The sequence below is a fragment of the Bactrocera neohumeralis genome, chromosome 4, assembly GCF_024586455.1.
Source record: "Bactrocera neohumeralis isolate Rockhampton chromosome 4, APGP_CSIRO_Bneo_wtdbg2-racon-allhic-juicebox.fasta_v2, whole genome shotgun sequence".
Lineage (NCBI taxonomy): Eukaryota > Metazoa > Arthropoda > Insecta > Diptera > Tephritidae > Bactrocera > Bactrocera neohumeralis.
Genome location: NC_065921.1, coordinates 90,168,885 through 90,180,612, shown reverse-complemented (window position 1 = coordinate 90,180,612; position 11,728 = coordinate 90,168,885). Strand labels below are relative to the sequence as shown.

General features: G+C 34.2%; 1 protein-coding gene across 11 annotated transcripts; it reads left to right on the top strand.

Moving 5' to 3' along the window:
• The first annotated feature begins 4,517 nt into the window (after nucleotides 1–4,517).
• On the top strand, nucleotides 4,518–10,764 carry LOC126757125 (lysophosphatidylserine lipase ABHD12). 11 transcript variants are annotated; one of them, XM_050470752.1, is made up of 8 exons: nucleotides 4,518–4,666; nucleotides 5,032–5,130; nucleotides 6,733–6,769; nucleotides 7,654–8,184; nucleotides 8,834–8,952; nucleotides 9,106–9,293; nucleotides 9,362–9,874; nucleotides 9,934–10,764. In XM_050470752.1, exons 4-8 carry the CDS (start codon nucleotides 8,009–8,011, stop codon nucleotides 10,258–10,260), a joined length of 1,323 nt encoding a protein of 440 aa, XP_050326709.1. In that variant the 5' UTR covers nucleotides 4,518–4,666; nucleotides 5,032–5,130; nucleotides 6,733–6,769; nucleotides 7,654–8,008; the 3' UTR covers nucleotides 10,261–10,764. The 11 variants fall into 11 exon arrangements, with proteins under 11 accessions (XP_050326709.1, XP_050326710.1, XP_050326713.1 ...); XM_050470753.1 differs by having other exon boundaries at nucleotides 4,518–4,724; XM_050470756.1 differs by lacking the exon at nucleotides 5,032–5,130.
• The last annotated feature ends 964 nt before the right edge of the window (nucleotides 10,765–11,728 follow it).

Below are 11,728 nucleotides of genomic sequence, written 5' to 3'. Positions count from 1 at the left end.
CGAAACGAAAGCGCCAAGCTGACGTTCAGTGTATTGGTGTTCCTGTTGCTGTTGGTTGGTGATTGCGCCGCTCTTCACTAAATATTTTTCCGTTGTGTGTGCATACATAGGTACCTGCATACATATGTACAATTTGTTGAGGGTGATATATTTGACGAATGCCGTTGAAATAAAATATTTTCACACACAATTAAGGCTTACGAACGCGCACATGCAACAACATTATGTACTATTTTTTATTGACGATTCCAAAGATCAACATGCCGATCGTTTTCTGATAGCTTATGCGGTATGATAAATGCAAATATGTTCGATAAGTCTGTAATTGAATATGAAAAATCTTAATTTTTGAAATCATGCATTTAATTTAGATTATTAAGGAGCACATTTCAATCAAAATTCATGTGTAGCTTTTAAAATACACTAATACATGCTTATATTATGTATATGTATATATATTTATGTATGTGTGAGACTAACTCTGTTGCGCTGTTTTTCTTGCGGCATTTCATCTAACGGCGATTTGAGCATTTAATTGACTGATTGCATTGGCCGGCTGGCTGGCTGGTTGGCTCTGGTCAGATTGTCATGTTCGCAGTCTTTATTCATTTCATTATTAACAGTCGTGGGACAGCGAATATGTTCGTGTGTATGCACGCATGTTCATTCCATTTTTTGATAACACCAACGCATTCACGAGCGTTTTACCACGCTTCGTTAGTCTAAAAATGTTTGCATAGGTTGACAGGTTGATCACTGATGCTTGATCAGTCATGTATGTATGTATGTACACACACTGCCACCGTTCATTGTTCAAATTGTGTTCAAGCAAAGCACATTGATTTTCTTTTTGTTTTTGGTCAGTTATTTTTGTCATACTCGCCTTATGCATCCAAAGACGCTCTGCACGATTTTGTTGTCTCTGTCAATTCGGCATTAAACGCATGTGGCGCACTCTTCACAGCATCACCGTATCACCGTTAAAAGTGTACGGCCAGTCGAGTCCATTCATCTGCCTTGGTTGCGGCATAAACCTACAATTGCAAACGTGTGATGTATGTACATACATACCTATGTACATGTGTACACGAGTGAGCTTGCGACCGTCCACAAGTGAACTAATCCATTGTGGTGGCAACTCTTGCGCTCGCTGCAGGCCCGTCGTCATAGCGCTTAGCCAAGCGGCGTAGGAAAGCAGCGTGCTCCAATTTTATTCACATCCATCGCCATTTTTGGCCACTAACCCATCAGAACAAGTAGTGATCAGAAATCAGTAGTGATGTACTAGTTGTACATGTTTTTATTGGAAAGTCCGAATTTATTTAAATTTTAATTGAAATTGTCGTCGTTACCGCTGTCGAGCGACGTTATCTGCGCATTGCCTGGGAGCTGAGAATGAATGTGTGAATTTGTGGATTTCCCACGCTCTATATTTTGTATTTATTGATGTCAATGAAGTTATTGTTTACTTAATCGTAATAAGCGAGTACAACAACCACTCAGTTGCCCGATTTGGCAAGCATTTGCTTACGGCAAAATGGAGTGTTGGCCTTTATTTTTGTCTGTCTGTAATCTTTGCTAGCAGAAGTTGTGCGAAAGACATTCGATATTAATCTGGATGCTTAGACCGAGGAATTAAGAAATCAAAGAAGCAGTATGGGACTAAAATAAATGTTTGTATGTATGTTTTTATAGTTAAGCAAATGAGCTCTCAGCTAGTGCAGTTGTAGGACAGAGTACCGCTAAAGGTCTGATGAAAGGCTCACTCTTTGATTTGTTCATCATCAACGAACGTTTTAAGGATATTTTTTCGATGGATTCCAGAATAATACAAATTTTCTAGATAGAAAAGCGAAGAGTCCCTTTTTTATCTTAGTAATCGCTTAAACATTTGTCTGTAAGCTTAACTTGTCATAATAAAGCGCTTTTGGCCTCTCAGTGGACGAACTGTTTTTTAGTCGCCGAAAAAGTAATGGGATCTCAGCTTGCCCAAAAGAGAAATTAACATCCAATAAAGCAAGTTATGGTTACCTTGACAAGTTTTAAGTCTTCAAAAAATAAATATTGCTACACAATTTTAAAAACCAAGTTATATTTACAATCCAGGAAAAGTGACGCTATCCAGAAGTTAAGGAAAAATAATTTTTTATTTTTTTTTAATCTATTTCAACTTGCTCCAATTCCAAAAAACGCAAACAGTCTGCCTACATACAATGTACATATATAAGCATGCTAATCGCTTTGCTTGCCAAGAAGTTCGTGTCTTAAGTCCTTTGATTTGTATGCTCATTGTGACTCAGAATGCGGTGCTAAGAAATGGCACTGAATCCGGCAGACAAGCGCTTGAATTCTTTCAACGCGATCAACAAGTAACTGCATGGCAATTGCTGGAAAAAAGTCATGTATTTATATGCAGCGCACAAATAATCGAATGGCGCCTATTATTGGCCGCACATCGTCGTCTATCGACTATTTGACGAGATACGGTACCTGAGTTCACTAAGCTCATGGCGAAGAAATTACTATTTAGACACCTTTAAAAGCAATTTGCAAAAAGCGTTTACTGAATAAATTATTTCGTTTGCATAATACGAGTAGAACCAACACAGTAGATCTGCACGGCCAAAGACTAAGCGTCGAAGAGTCCCCTGCACTGGAAAAGCAAGTTACACGTATTTACATCGTCGATCGGCGCTTGTGGTTATGTGATTGTCATTGCAAATGTTATTTTTATCTCTTCAACTAATACCCACAATAACGCTTTGATAATTACCCTCCTCCTGTCGGTGGGACTGACTTCAACAGTTTGAAAAAATAAAATAAAAAATTGAGCTTCTTGTATTGATTGGAGTTTACAGAGTAGTTTATTAGCAACTTTTTCAACTTAATTGACTGCTTAATTTGTGTTTGCATTGCCCATACTAATGCATACAAGTAAAGTTACCAATAATGCACAGTACTTACTTCTGGGAAGGGTGGTAAATTTCCACCAGCGGCCTCTGAATTTTTGAAGATTCTCTGAACACGTTTGGCAAGGGCGCTTCCAAGGAAATCCAAAAGCAAAGCGCCCATCCACACCGAACGGCGGGAAAACTGGCAAATATCGCACAAGTAAAACGATAAATCGTGCCGATGTTGAACTTTGTGTGATTTTCCCAAGAACTAGGTGCGATGTGACTAGACGGCGAAACTGAGAAATGAATAGCGAAATCGCAACATTAGACCAGTTGTATACAAACAGGCATACACATTCATACTTATATGCGAATATATGTATGTATGTACATCAGAGCAAATTGAACGTTTGATAAATAAACAAAGTGATCGCTTTTGCGGCAAGATTTTCGATTTATTACTATACGTTAGTATTGATTAGGAAGTTTATGAAAAAACTTTGGTCAGAACACGCTTGATAAAATGTTGCTTGCTCATTATGTACTATCTGGTATGTACTATAGGGTATGACTTTAAAATAGGGAGCAAATATTGGCCTTTGTGAATTTATTATTATTATGTGGAACGGTTGTACTGACACTACAAGTCCATGTGTCCATTGTGTGTCCCCATTGCAGGTGGTCACAGCCTCATGGGTCTCTTTCGTTAATTAAACGTCACTGAATTCATCATGATGTTGCTGTTTTTACGTTAGACAATCAGCAGCACTCCATACACTTCTGAATCTTGACCTCGTTTCGATTTTTGAGTTATTGCACATCAAACAGATTTTAGTTTGCAATGTAAACACTGCCGACAACTACATAAAAATACACCAATCAGGCTCGAAAAAAGCGCGAATCGCTTCGAACTTGCAACAAAAGCTCTAATTCATGCATGTGGCATTAAATAAGTGATTGAGATTGACAATAGTCTGTTTTAACCACTTTCGGGGTTTTTGTTGTTGTTGCTGCTTTGTAGAAGGAACTCAAATTAAATAAATAAATGTATGTATATTTGTAGTTCCTACAATACCACAATTGGCATGCAACAAATTGTCAAGTCCAGCATACCAATGTACAAGTCAGACAAGTAGAACTCCCACACTCTCGATAAATGGCTACATCAGAATACAGATGATGAGTCAGCTATGAGCGAGGATTTGACTCCAAAGACGCTATTAGCTAAGAAGGAGTCGATGAAGGCATTGATAGCTACGTAATGAATGGCATTAAGTGTCTGCCTGAAGTTAGTCGATTGCGACTAGTCGCCAAAGTTTTGGAGGAATGGCTCTTTGAAGTTCCTAGGAAACAGTTTCGCTCCAAAAAGAAATGAAAATTAATAAAAATTTCCATATTATCCCTAATATATCATCTGTAGAATAATAACGGAAGGTTTGAGCGAAATTTATATATCCACGGTTTCAGTTCCAGCAACTTTTGCGATAGTTTGTGCAAGTCGATAAAGTTTGTGCAAATCACTTGTTCTTAGCGTAGCCCTATTATTGTGCATAAAAGTTAGGCTATGAACATCGCCAGTAAAACAAGGCAACCCTTATATTTGACAGCTGATGAAACAAATGGGATAATTTTTTTGGTAACGTTTAAGACCAAATTTCTGCAAGAATTGTTTAAATTGCTATTTGCATGTCACTAATTGAAAAATTCTAAGTGATATACTAAATTATATAAAAAAATTGATAGAAAATGTAAAAACAAATATTGTTGAAAAAGTAAGTAAACATGTAAATGTGTTCCACAACAAGAGAGTCAAGAAATAAAAATCGATAGGTAATTGTTCCCATGTGAAATTTTGTGAATTCATATGTGATCATTTAGCATTATTAGCCACAAATGTGCATATACTTTTCACGTGCTGGTTTTTAATACAATTATTATTTTTTCTCAACTTTTGTATAAGTTCACTTTCAATAAATTGCTAGTTTCTGCCGCCGCTTGCTATAAATTGCAGATTCTGCTGCCGCATATAGTAGATTGACCATTACCTTCTAACCAGCTCCCTTTGATTGACCATTTATTTATAAGGCTATAGTTTAATATACAGTAAATACCTGTAATATTTCTTTTTTATTTTTAGATTAATGGTATTGAAAAAATCGCTGTAAAACTATTAAATCAATCGGATTCAAGCCATTTGCAGGAGCTCAAAATATTTATCAGCATTATTTTTAAATGGGTAATATTTTCATTTCATATTTAAAACTGCTTTTTATAATTGTTAGAATTTTTATTCTTATGAGGAAACAAAATCGTACGGTATTAAGGATCCACAGCTGACAAAATTATTACTAAACTTTCTTTCAAATTTATGTATATGTACATAATTGACTGTAACCACTTGAAATGGATTGACCCTGTTTCTTAGAATATTAATTTTGTTCTTTTGTCGTTTGTATCTAGTTATACGGATATTATATCCGGGCGAAGATTTCAATGTTGTTGTTTTAACGGTTATCGGTATCGAACTTATTGGATAATATTTTTTGTTTATTAATCATTTTTGAACTCAATTCTTTAATGCAACAAAAGCAGTACAAATATTTATATAAATTGGCTATACTCCTTGTTTTCGATCTTTTTCTATTGAAGTATGAAAAGGATTATTTAATAAAACATGTTGGATCCTATAGTCTAAAGTTGAATAAATTGCATTTACATTTTATTATATTATTCGCAAGTTAACTATGCGTTTGTTATCAGCGAAAAACTCCTTTTCACTTTCGAATTTCCCATCACACTCGTGTTTGTTGAAAGCACAAAAAGCAAATAAAATCTACTTAAGTACTTTTTTCCGAGTACATTAATGATAATAGTTGCGCTGACTGAATACAAAGAGAACATTTTATTCATAATTATTGTTGCTCTCGAATCTCACTACACATTGTCATGTAGCTTGTTTTGTCTGTCAGCTAACTGTGTTGGATGACGAAACTACTCGCAAGTCGGAAGCGGTCTTTAGAGCTGAGCACACCGCTCCTCGGTTTATTTCTACGTAAATATTGTCGAAATACGCTGTGACGAACTTTAATCCAATCGCTTAGCGCTTACCATCACACAACCAAATATATTGTGTAATTGCACATAATTAAAGCATTAGTTGCATCGTCATTTGTGCATATGCATTTTACAAATTAATAAATATACATTCCGACAGTTTTTTTGCTGTGGTTTCAGTGTACAGTAAAAATATCATTTCACTTTCATTGTAAAATGATTTGTAGTGCGATTGTTGTGTTATGTTGTTTACATAATACTAGTATATACATATCTAGTTATCTATTTATGTTTTGCGACTATGAGTTGCCAAATTTTCAGTGACTGTATCATCTACTATGCTGATATTTTGACAAGTTGTGATAAGCCCACTGAGTCATTTGTAGTGAACTACGTTAGTTAGTGATCCATTGCTGGAGGCAAGTCGAACAACATTCTCTATAGCTAGTTCGATTCAAAAAATTTTCTTTTACAGAAAATGTCTAAGAAAATATTTAAAAGTAAAGTTTTCTACAAATGCTAGTACGAATAGCAATCCTAAAGCTACATGCTTACTGATTAGAAATCAAAAATAGTGATATCTAGTTGGAATCTATTTGAATGAGTATTATATGCCTACATACATTGTTGTATGTATGTACGTAGACACTTGTATATAAAGGAAATTCGAAACAGTATTTAAAATAAAAGCACTCTAACGTACTTTATTGTTTTCTAGTTGTAAACTTATACCAAATAATTCAATAATATTTAACTCATAAATTTCATAATTTTCTATTTCTAGTTATGTTTTTAACGCGTCGACGGAAGTTCCCTAAAAGGTGACTGTTACATTATTATATGTGTGCTACAGCATTTCACACAAGCGAATTAATAAAAAACATAATTATTATAGCTTATTCATATGTCAGTGCAGATCATATAATCCTTCCTCTGATATAAATTTAAAGCCCAAATCCATTTAAATACCTTTTGTGTTGGTATTAATTATTTCATTGTCAAAAATTTATTTGTAACTTTGTAAAATAGTAATAATAATATTCAAGACATTGTGTTCCTAAGCGTGACCGTACAATAATTTGTATGGTAAAACAAATCATTACATACATGTAATCCTTATAACTATTTATTTTTCTAATTTCGATTTGCGTAGCCATAATGCGCAGTGAATGAAAAATGCTGCAGCGCAGGTATATTATAAGTAATTTCGTTTAATTCAATGGAGGTAATATTAAACATAAGATACCAGATAGAACTGTAGGCTAAATACAAAAGTAAAGAAAATATAAGATATGTAACAAAGTTGCTGTAATCAATAGGTCTCTTAATTGTTTGCTCTTCTATCCACGGCTATAACAAGAATTAATTAAATTTTTCCCGACTAGTTACAAATAATTTATGCCGCTAGTTCAAATTTAATACTTATGACAGTTTTTCAATTACATCATGATGTGTGTTTGCTTTGGGTTCTGTTAATTAATGTATTTAATAACAACATTCCCAATTTACAAGTTGAAATCTATTTACATATTTGATTTTTGTTCCCGCTTATTGTTCTAATATCATTACGTGCTAAAACCTATATAAATTGTCATATTTATTAGTTGTAATTAATTCCAATTTTTTTTGTCTCTCCAATGTCATAGAGATTGCTAATAAAACAATTATCTTTTTTCTCTTTTCCATGTTGAATTCATCCGCATAGTAAAAATTGCTGACAGGCGCAGTACGATTGTCTGCACTTACAAGACAAATGCTCATTAACTTTTTGAATAACGAAAGAATCGAAAAGAAATAACCGTACTCCCATTTCTTCAATCAAATAATCACTCGCTTACAGTTTGACGTACATACATATATAAAAAGTACATTCACATATTTAATCCAAATAGTCGAAAAATTTGAAAAGAATTGTCGTTGTGATTCCCAAAGTCCTTTATTTAAAGCTTTTTTATTTTGTGTGGTATAGCAGTCATTTCTAAATTTGGCTGTTAATATCATTCTTCCTCAAGTTAAATATTGGGTTTGCATTGAAACGTTCACCAAATCTATGAAATTTGATGTCATTGAATAAAGATTTTCAACCATTGACTGATAATCCTCCTGCAACTTCATTTTACAATTTACAAATATATGCAAACTTTTATACAATGTACGAATCATATAAATTCTTAAACGTCATATTCCGTGCTTCAGTCATTCCGGGAGCATTAATGTTAATTTGGCTGACTGGGATGTAAGTACGCTACTTCTTTATACATTTAGATACATACATATATATTTTGATTTTTAATTGCTAACTGTAATGTTTTCCGTTACAAGTAATATTTTATATGTTTTGTTCTCATGCTTTTTACATAAAAAAACCGCCAGATAAAACTTATCTTACTAATTTATTTGGCGCGTGCTAGGCGTCTTTATATCTATTTTATTAATTGCCAAAGTTAACCTATGAAATGTGCTATTATTATTCCTTACTTTTTCCACATCGCTTTGTAAAATGTGTATGCATGTACAGTATTCGCACGGCTATGTACTAATTCAGGCAATCGACATTAGTAAAAACGTGTATATTCCTCGTGCCTCTACTGAATATCTCACATTTTACTTGACACATACTTATAACTTTCTAATTCTCTTTTGTACGAAACATCCCATTACAATCTTGATCTATGTACTTGTCGTGCACCATTCAGTCTACGATTAAATGCTATCCTTTTATTCATTCTACAGTTAGCGAATAAATTATTTGTTAATCATTCTTACATTATTTGTTATTCTGATACACGCATCAGTAAGTACTTCTAATGTGTAACATTGAGGTGTTTGCCATTCTATAAGTTGCGATTTTAATTTTACTCTAAACTCTCCTTTTTATTCTACAGAATCTCACTTACTGTGGTACAATTATGTATGTTCGTATTCCTGATAATATTCGTTGGATTCCCATTAATATTTCGTTATTCTATAACATTACAAAGAGGGATTCTCTTTCTTACGTTTAGTAAGTATTTCAATATTTTCACTTTAAAATTCTTTAAATTCAAAATCACAATTATTTAATGTTACACAATTTTGCCTTTTTAATGAATAGCAATCTATAAATCTTATTTTTCAAATAATTTTTTTAAACGGAAAATTTTAAATTCCTTTGTAGTTACTTACCCCAAGGACCTTGACCTTTCGAATCCAGCCAGTGTGGGACTTTTTGGTACGAGATCTCTTAATCTTAGTGTGCTCGATCCGGATGCTGAGGAACGTCATGATGGCGTGCGCATTGGTGTCTGGCATGTGCTGCCATTACACTTAGCTAAACGTTTTGCTAAAGAACTGAAAATTGATACGGTATACTGATTACGAGTATTATTAAGAGTTATGTACAGAAATTTTTACAAAATACTATTATCGTACAGCAAGAGCACGATGAATTGAAGAATACAACATTTGAGCATGACGAAAGTTTGGAAAAGCTAACGCCTATTCTGAAATCAGAATTTTCCGATGTAACCGCTGAGAATGAAGCGCTCTTTTACGAGCGCATGCTGAAACTTCCGGGCACCATTGTTCTATATCTTCATGGCAACACCGCTTCTCGTGGCTCGGGGCACCGTGTCGAGATGTACCAACTTCTGCGCAAACTTGACTGCCATGTATTGTCTTTGGATTATCGAGGTTATGGAGATTCCGATCCCGTTTCACCCACCGAAGAAGGAATTGTACGAGATGCCTTAACAGTATATGAATATATTAGAAATGTAACAACAAATCCTATATTCATATGGGGCCATTCTCTGGGCACTGGCGTGGCATGTCATTTGTGTTCACAGTTAAGTTTGAAATTCAAAATGGATCTACCACGGGGAGTGATATTGGAGGCACCTTTTACGAACATCCGTGATGAAATAAGATTGCATCCATTCGCTAGGGTTAGATAGTAAATATATGTATGTTGATTAGCTTTAAAACTGTTATATATTTTTTACAGCCCTTTAAAGATCTGCCTTGGTTTGATTTGACAATTGCGCGCCCTATGTACTCGAACAAGTTGCGTTTTGAATCGGACAAGCATATCAGCGAATTTCGGCAGCCAGTAATGATACTCCATGCGGAAGATGATTATGTTGTTCCATTCGAACTTGGCTACAAGCTTTATCGAACAGCGTTGGATACGCGTGCAAAAACTTGGGGGCCTGTTGAATTCCATCGTTTCAATGGTGTTTCAGGGTACGGACATAAGTTTCTTTGCCGCGCACCTGAACTACCCAAACTTGCAAAACAATTTATCGAGACTTATCGTAATGAAGACTTTTAAAGGCTTTGAAATGTTTTAAACATTGGCCTCTCATATTTCCCCCCAGAAAGTGCATATATGTATATCCTGCAGTATTTAAGGACTTTCAGTCAAGAATCAAGCCGCCCGGATGTACTGAGAAGTAGCTTACAAGCTACTGGATGCCTTTTACTTTATAGTTTTGTCGTAGATTCGTATATATACACATACATATGCAACAAGAACTTTAGTATTATTTGTGCAACCTAATTTAAAAATCTATAATCATAGAAATGGAGACATTTATTAGTATACATTCATATATAAAAATAGAAAAGGCCGTTGTGTAGAGATTGCGACTAACTAATATAATTCAAACTGTGAGAAATTTTAATAATTACTGTTGCTAAAGTCATGAGCAGTATGCTAGAGGTTTAACAATTACCAAAAAGGCAACATATGATAACAAAATCATAGAAATATTATTTTTTGTAAATAAATAAAAGTAAAAATGCAAAATTTTTACTTTATAGTAATACATTTTTATTCATGCATTTATGTCATATTGTTTCGTTAATGAAAAGTGAAGAACTATTTCGCTTTATAAGAAATGGAGAATAATGTACAAATGTACAACGGAGTTGGTACCTCATACACGGTTTGCGCAATCTGATTGAGCAAGTGTGTGACATGTCACACTCACCTTAGGTCAGGGCCTCTTTATGGTTGCCACTAGGGGCAAAGTAAGTACATCGAGTTCTAGTAAAATAGGCTCTTATCATTTCGAATGTTTGCCAAGTTTTCATATATTACTTTTATGTGAAAGAAGAATAAAATATTTGTTAAAAACAAAGAAGTGTTTGTTAATGCAACCATGTAGTGAGTTAGTACTTATTTGTGAAACCCTGTGTGGGTACAGAAAATGATGATTTTTACAACCCTAATTGCATCAATTGCTTCTGGATATATTGTGGTTGACAGCGGTGGAGCGGTTTGTATTAGTGAGTGACGGAAGGAAATTTGGTTTCGGTTAAGATTTTTGCATTATTTTAAATAAAAAATATATAAAAGAAAACGGAAAAATTGTTAAGTGATTGCAAAATACAAGTGATAATGAGTGTGTCTGTTTAGCCAGTCAAAATATTTTCCTTTCATTCGAAGAAGAATTGGGGAAATAGGCGGTGCAGTGCTAAAGCAGACACAAACACATTGAAAACGTTGTGCATATATATGTAAATGTGTACCCATACGAATTAACTAGTCCAAACAAAGCGGCGTTGGCAGCACAAACCACAGTACCAGGAAGAAACAAGGAGATAAAGTGACACCATGGCTTCAGCACTTCCTTAAACCAATAAAAAAATCTCAACTGCATTATTTACAATGTTACATTTTTGTAAATATATTTTTTAATTGTGGTAATAGATGGACTTCTGTTAGACACTGTTTTATAGAAAAACAGTATCTATCTATATATCTATAGCGCAAATTTCCTGCCAGCAGGAATAAA

Excerpts from the sequence above, each read along its gene's own strand:
- LOC126757125 (XM_050470756.1), top strand. The coding sequence starts at position 8,009 with ATGTCATTGAATAAAGATTTTCAACCATTGACTGATAATCCTCCTGCA. Across the intron at positions 8,953-9,105 it reads GATTCTCTTTCTTACGTTTA|TTACTTACCCCAAGGACCTT; the intron begins GTAAGTATTTCA and ends ATTCCTTTGTAG. Across the intron at positions 9,875-9,933 it reads GATTGCATCCATTCGCTAGG|CCCTTTAAAGATCTGCCTTG; the intron begins GTTAGATAGTAA and ends TATTTTTTACAG.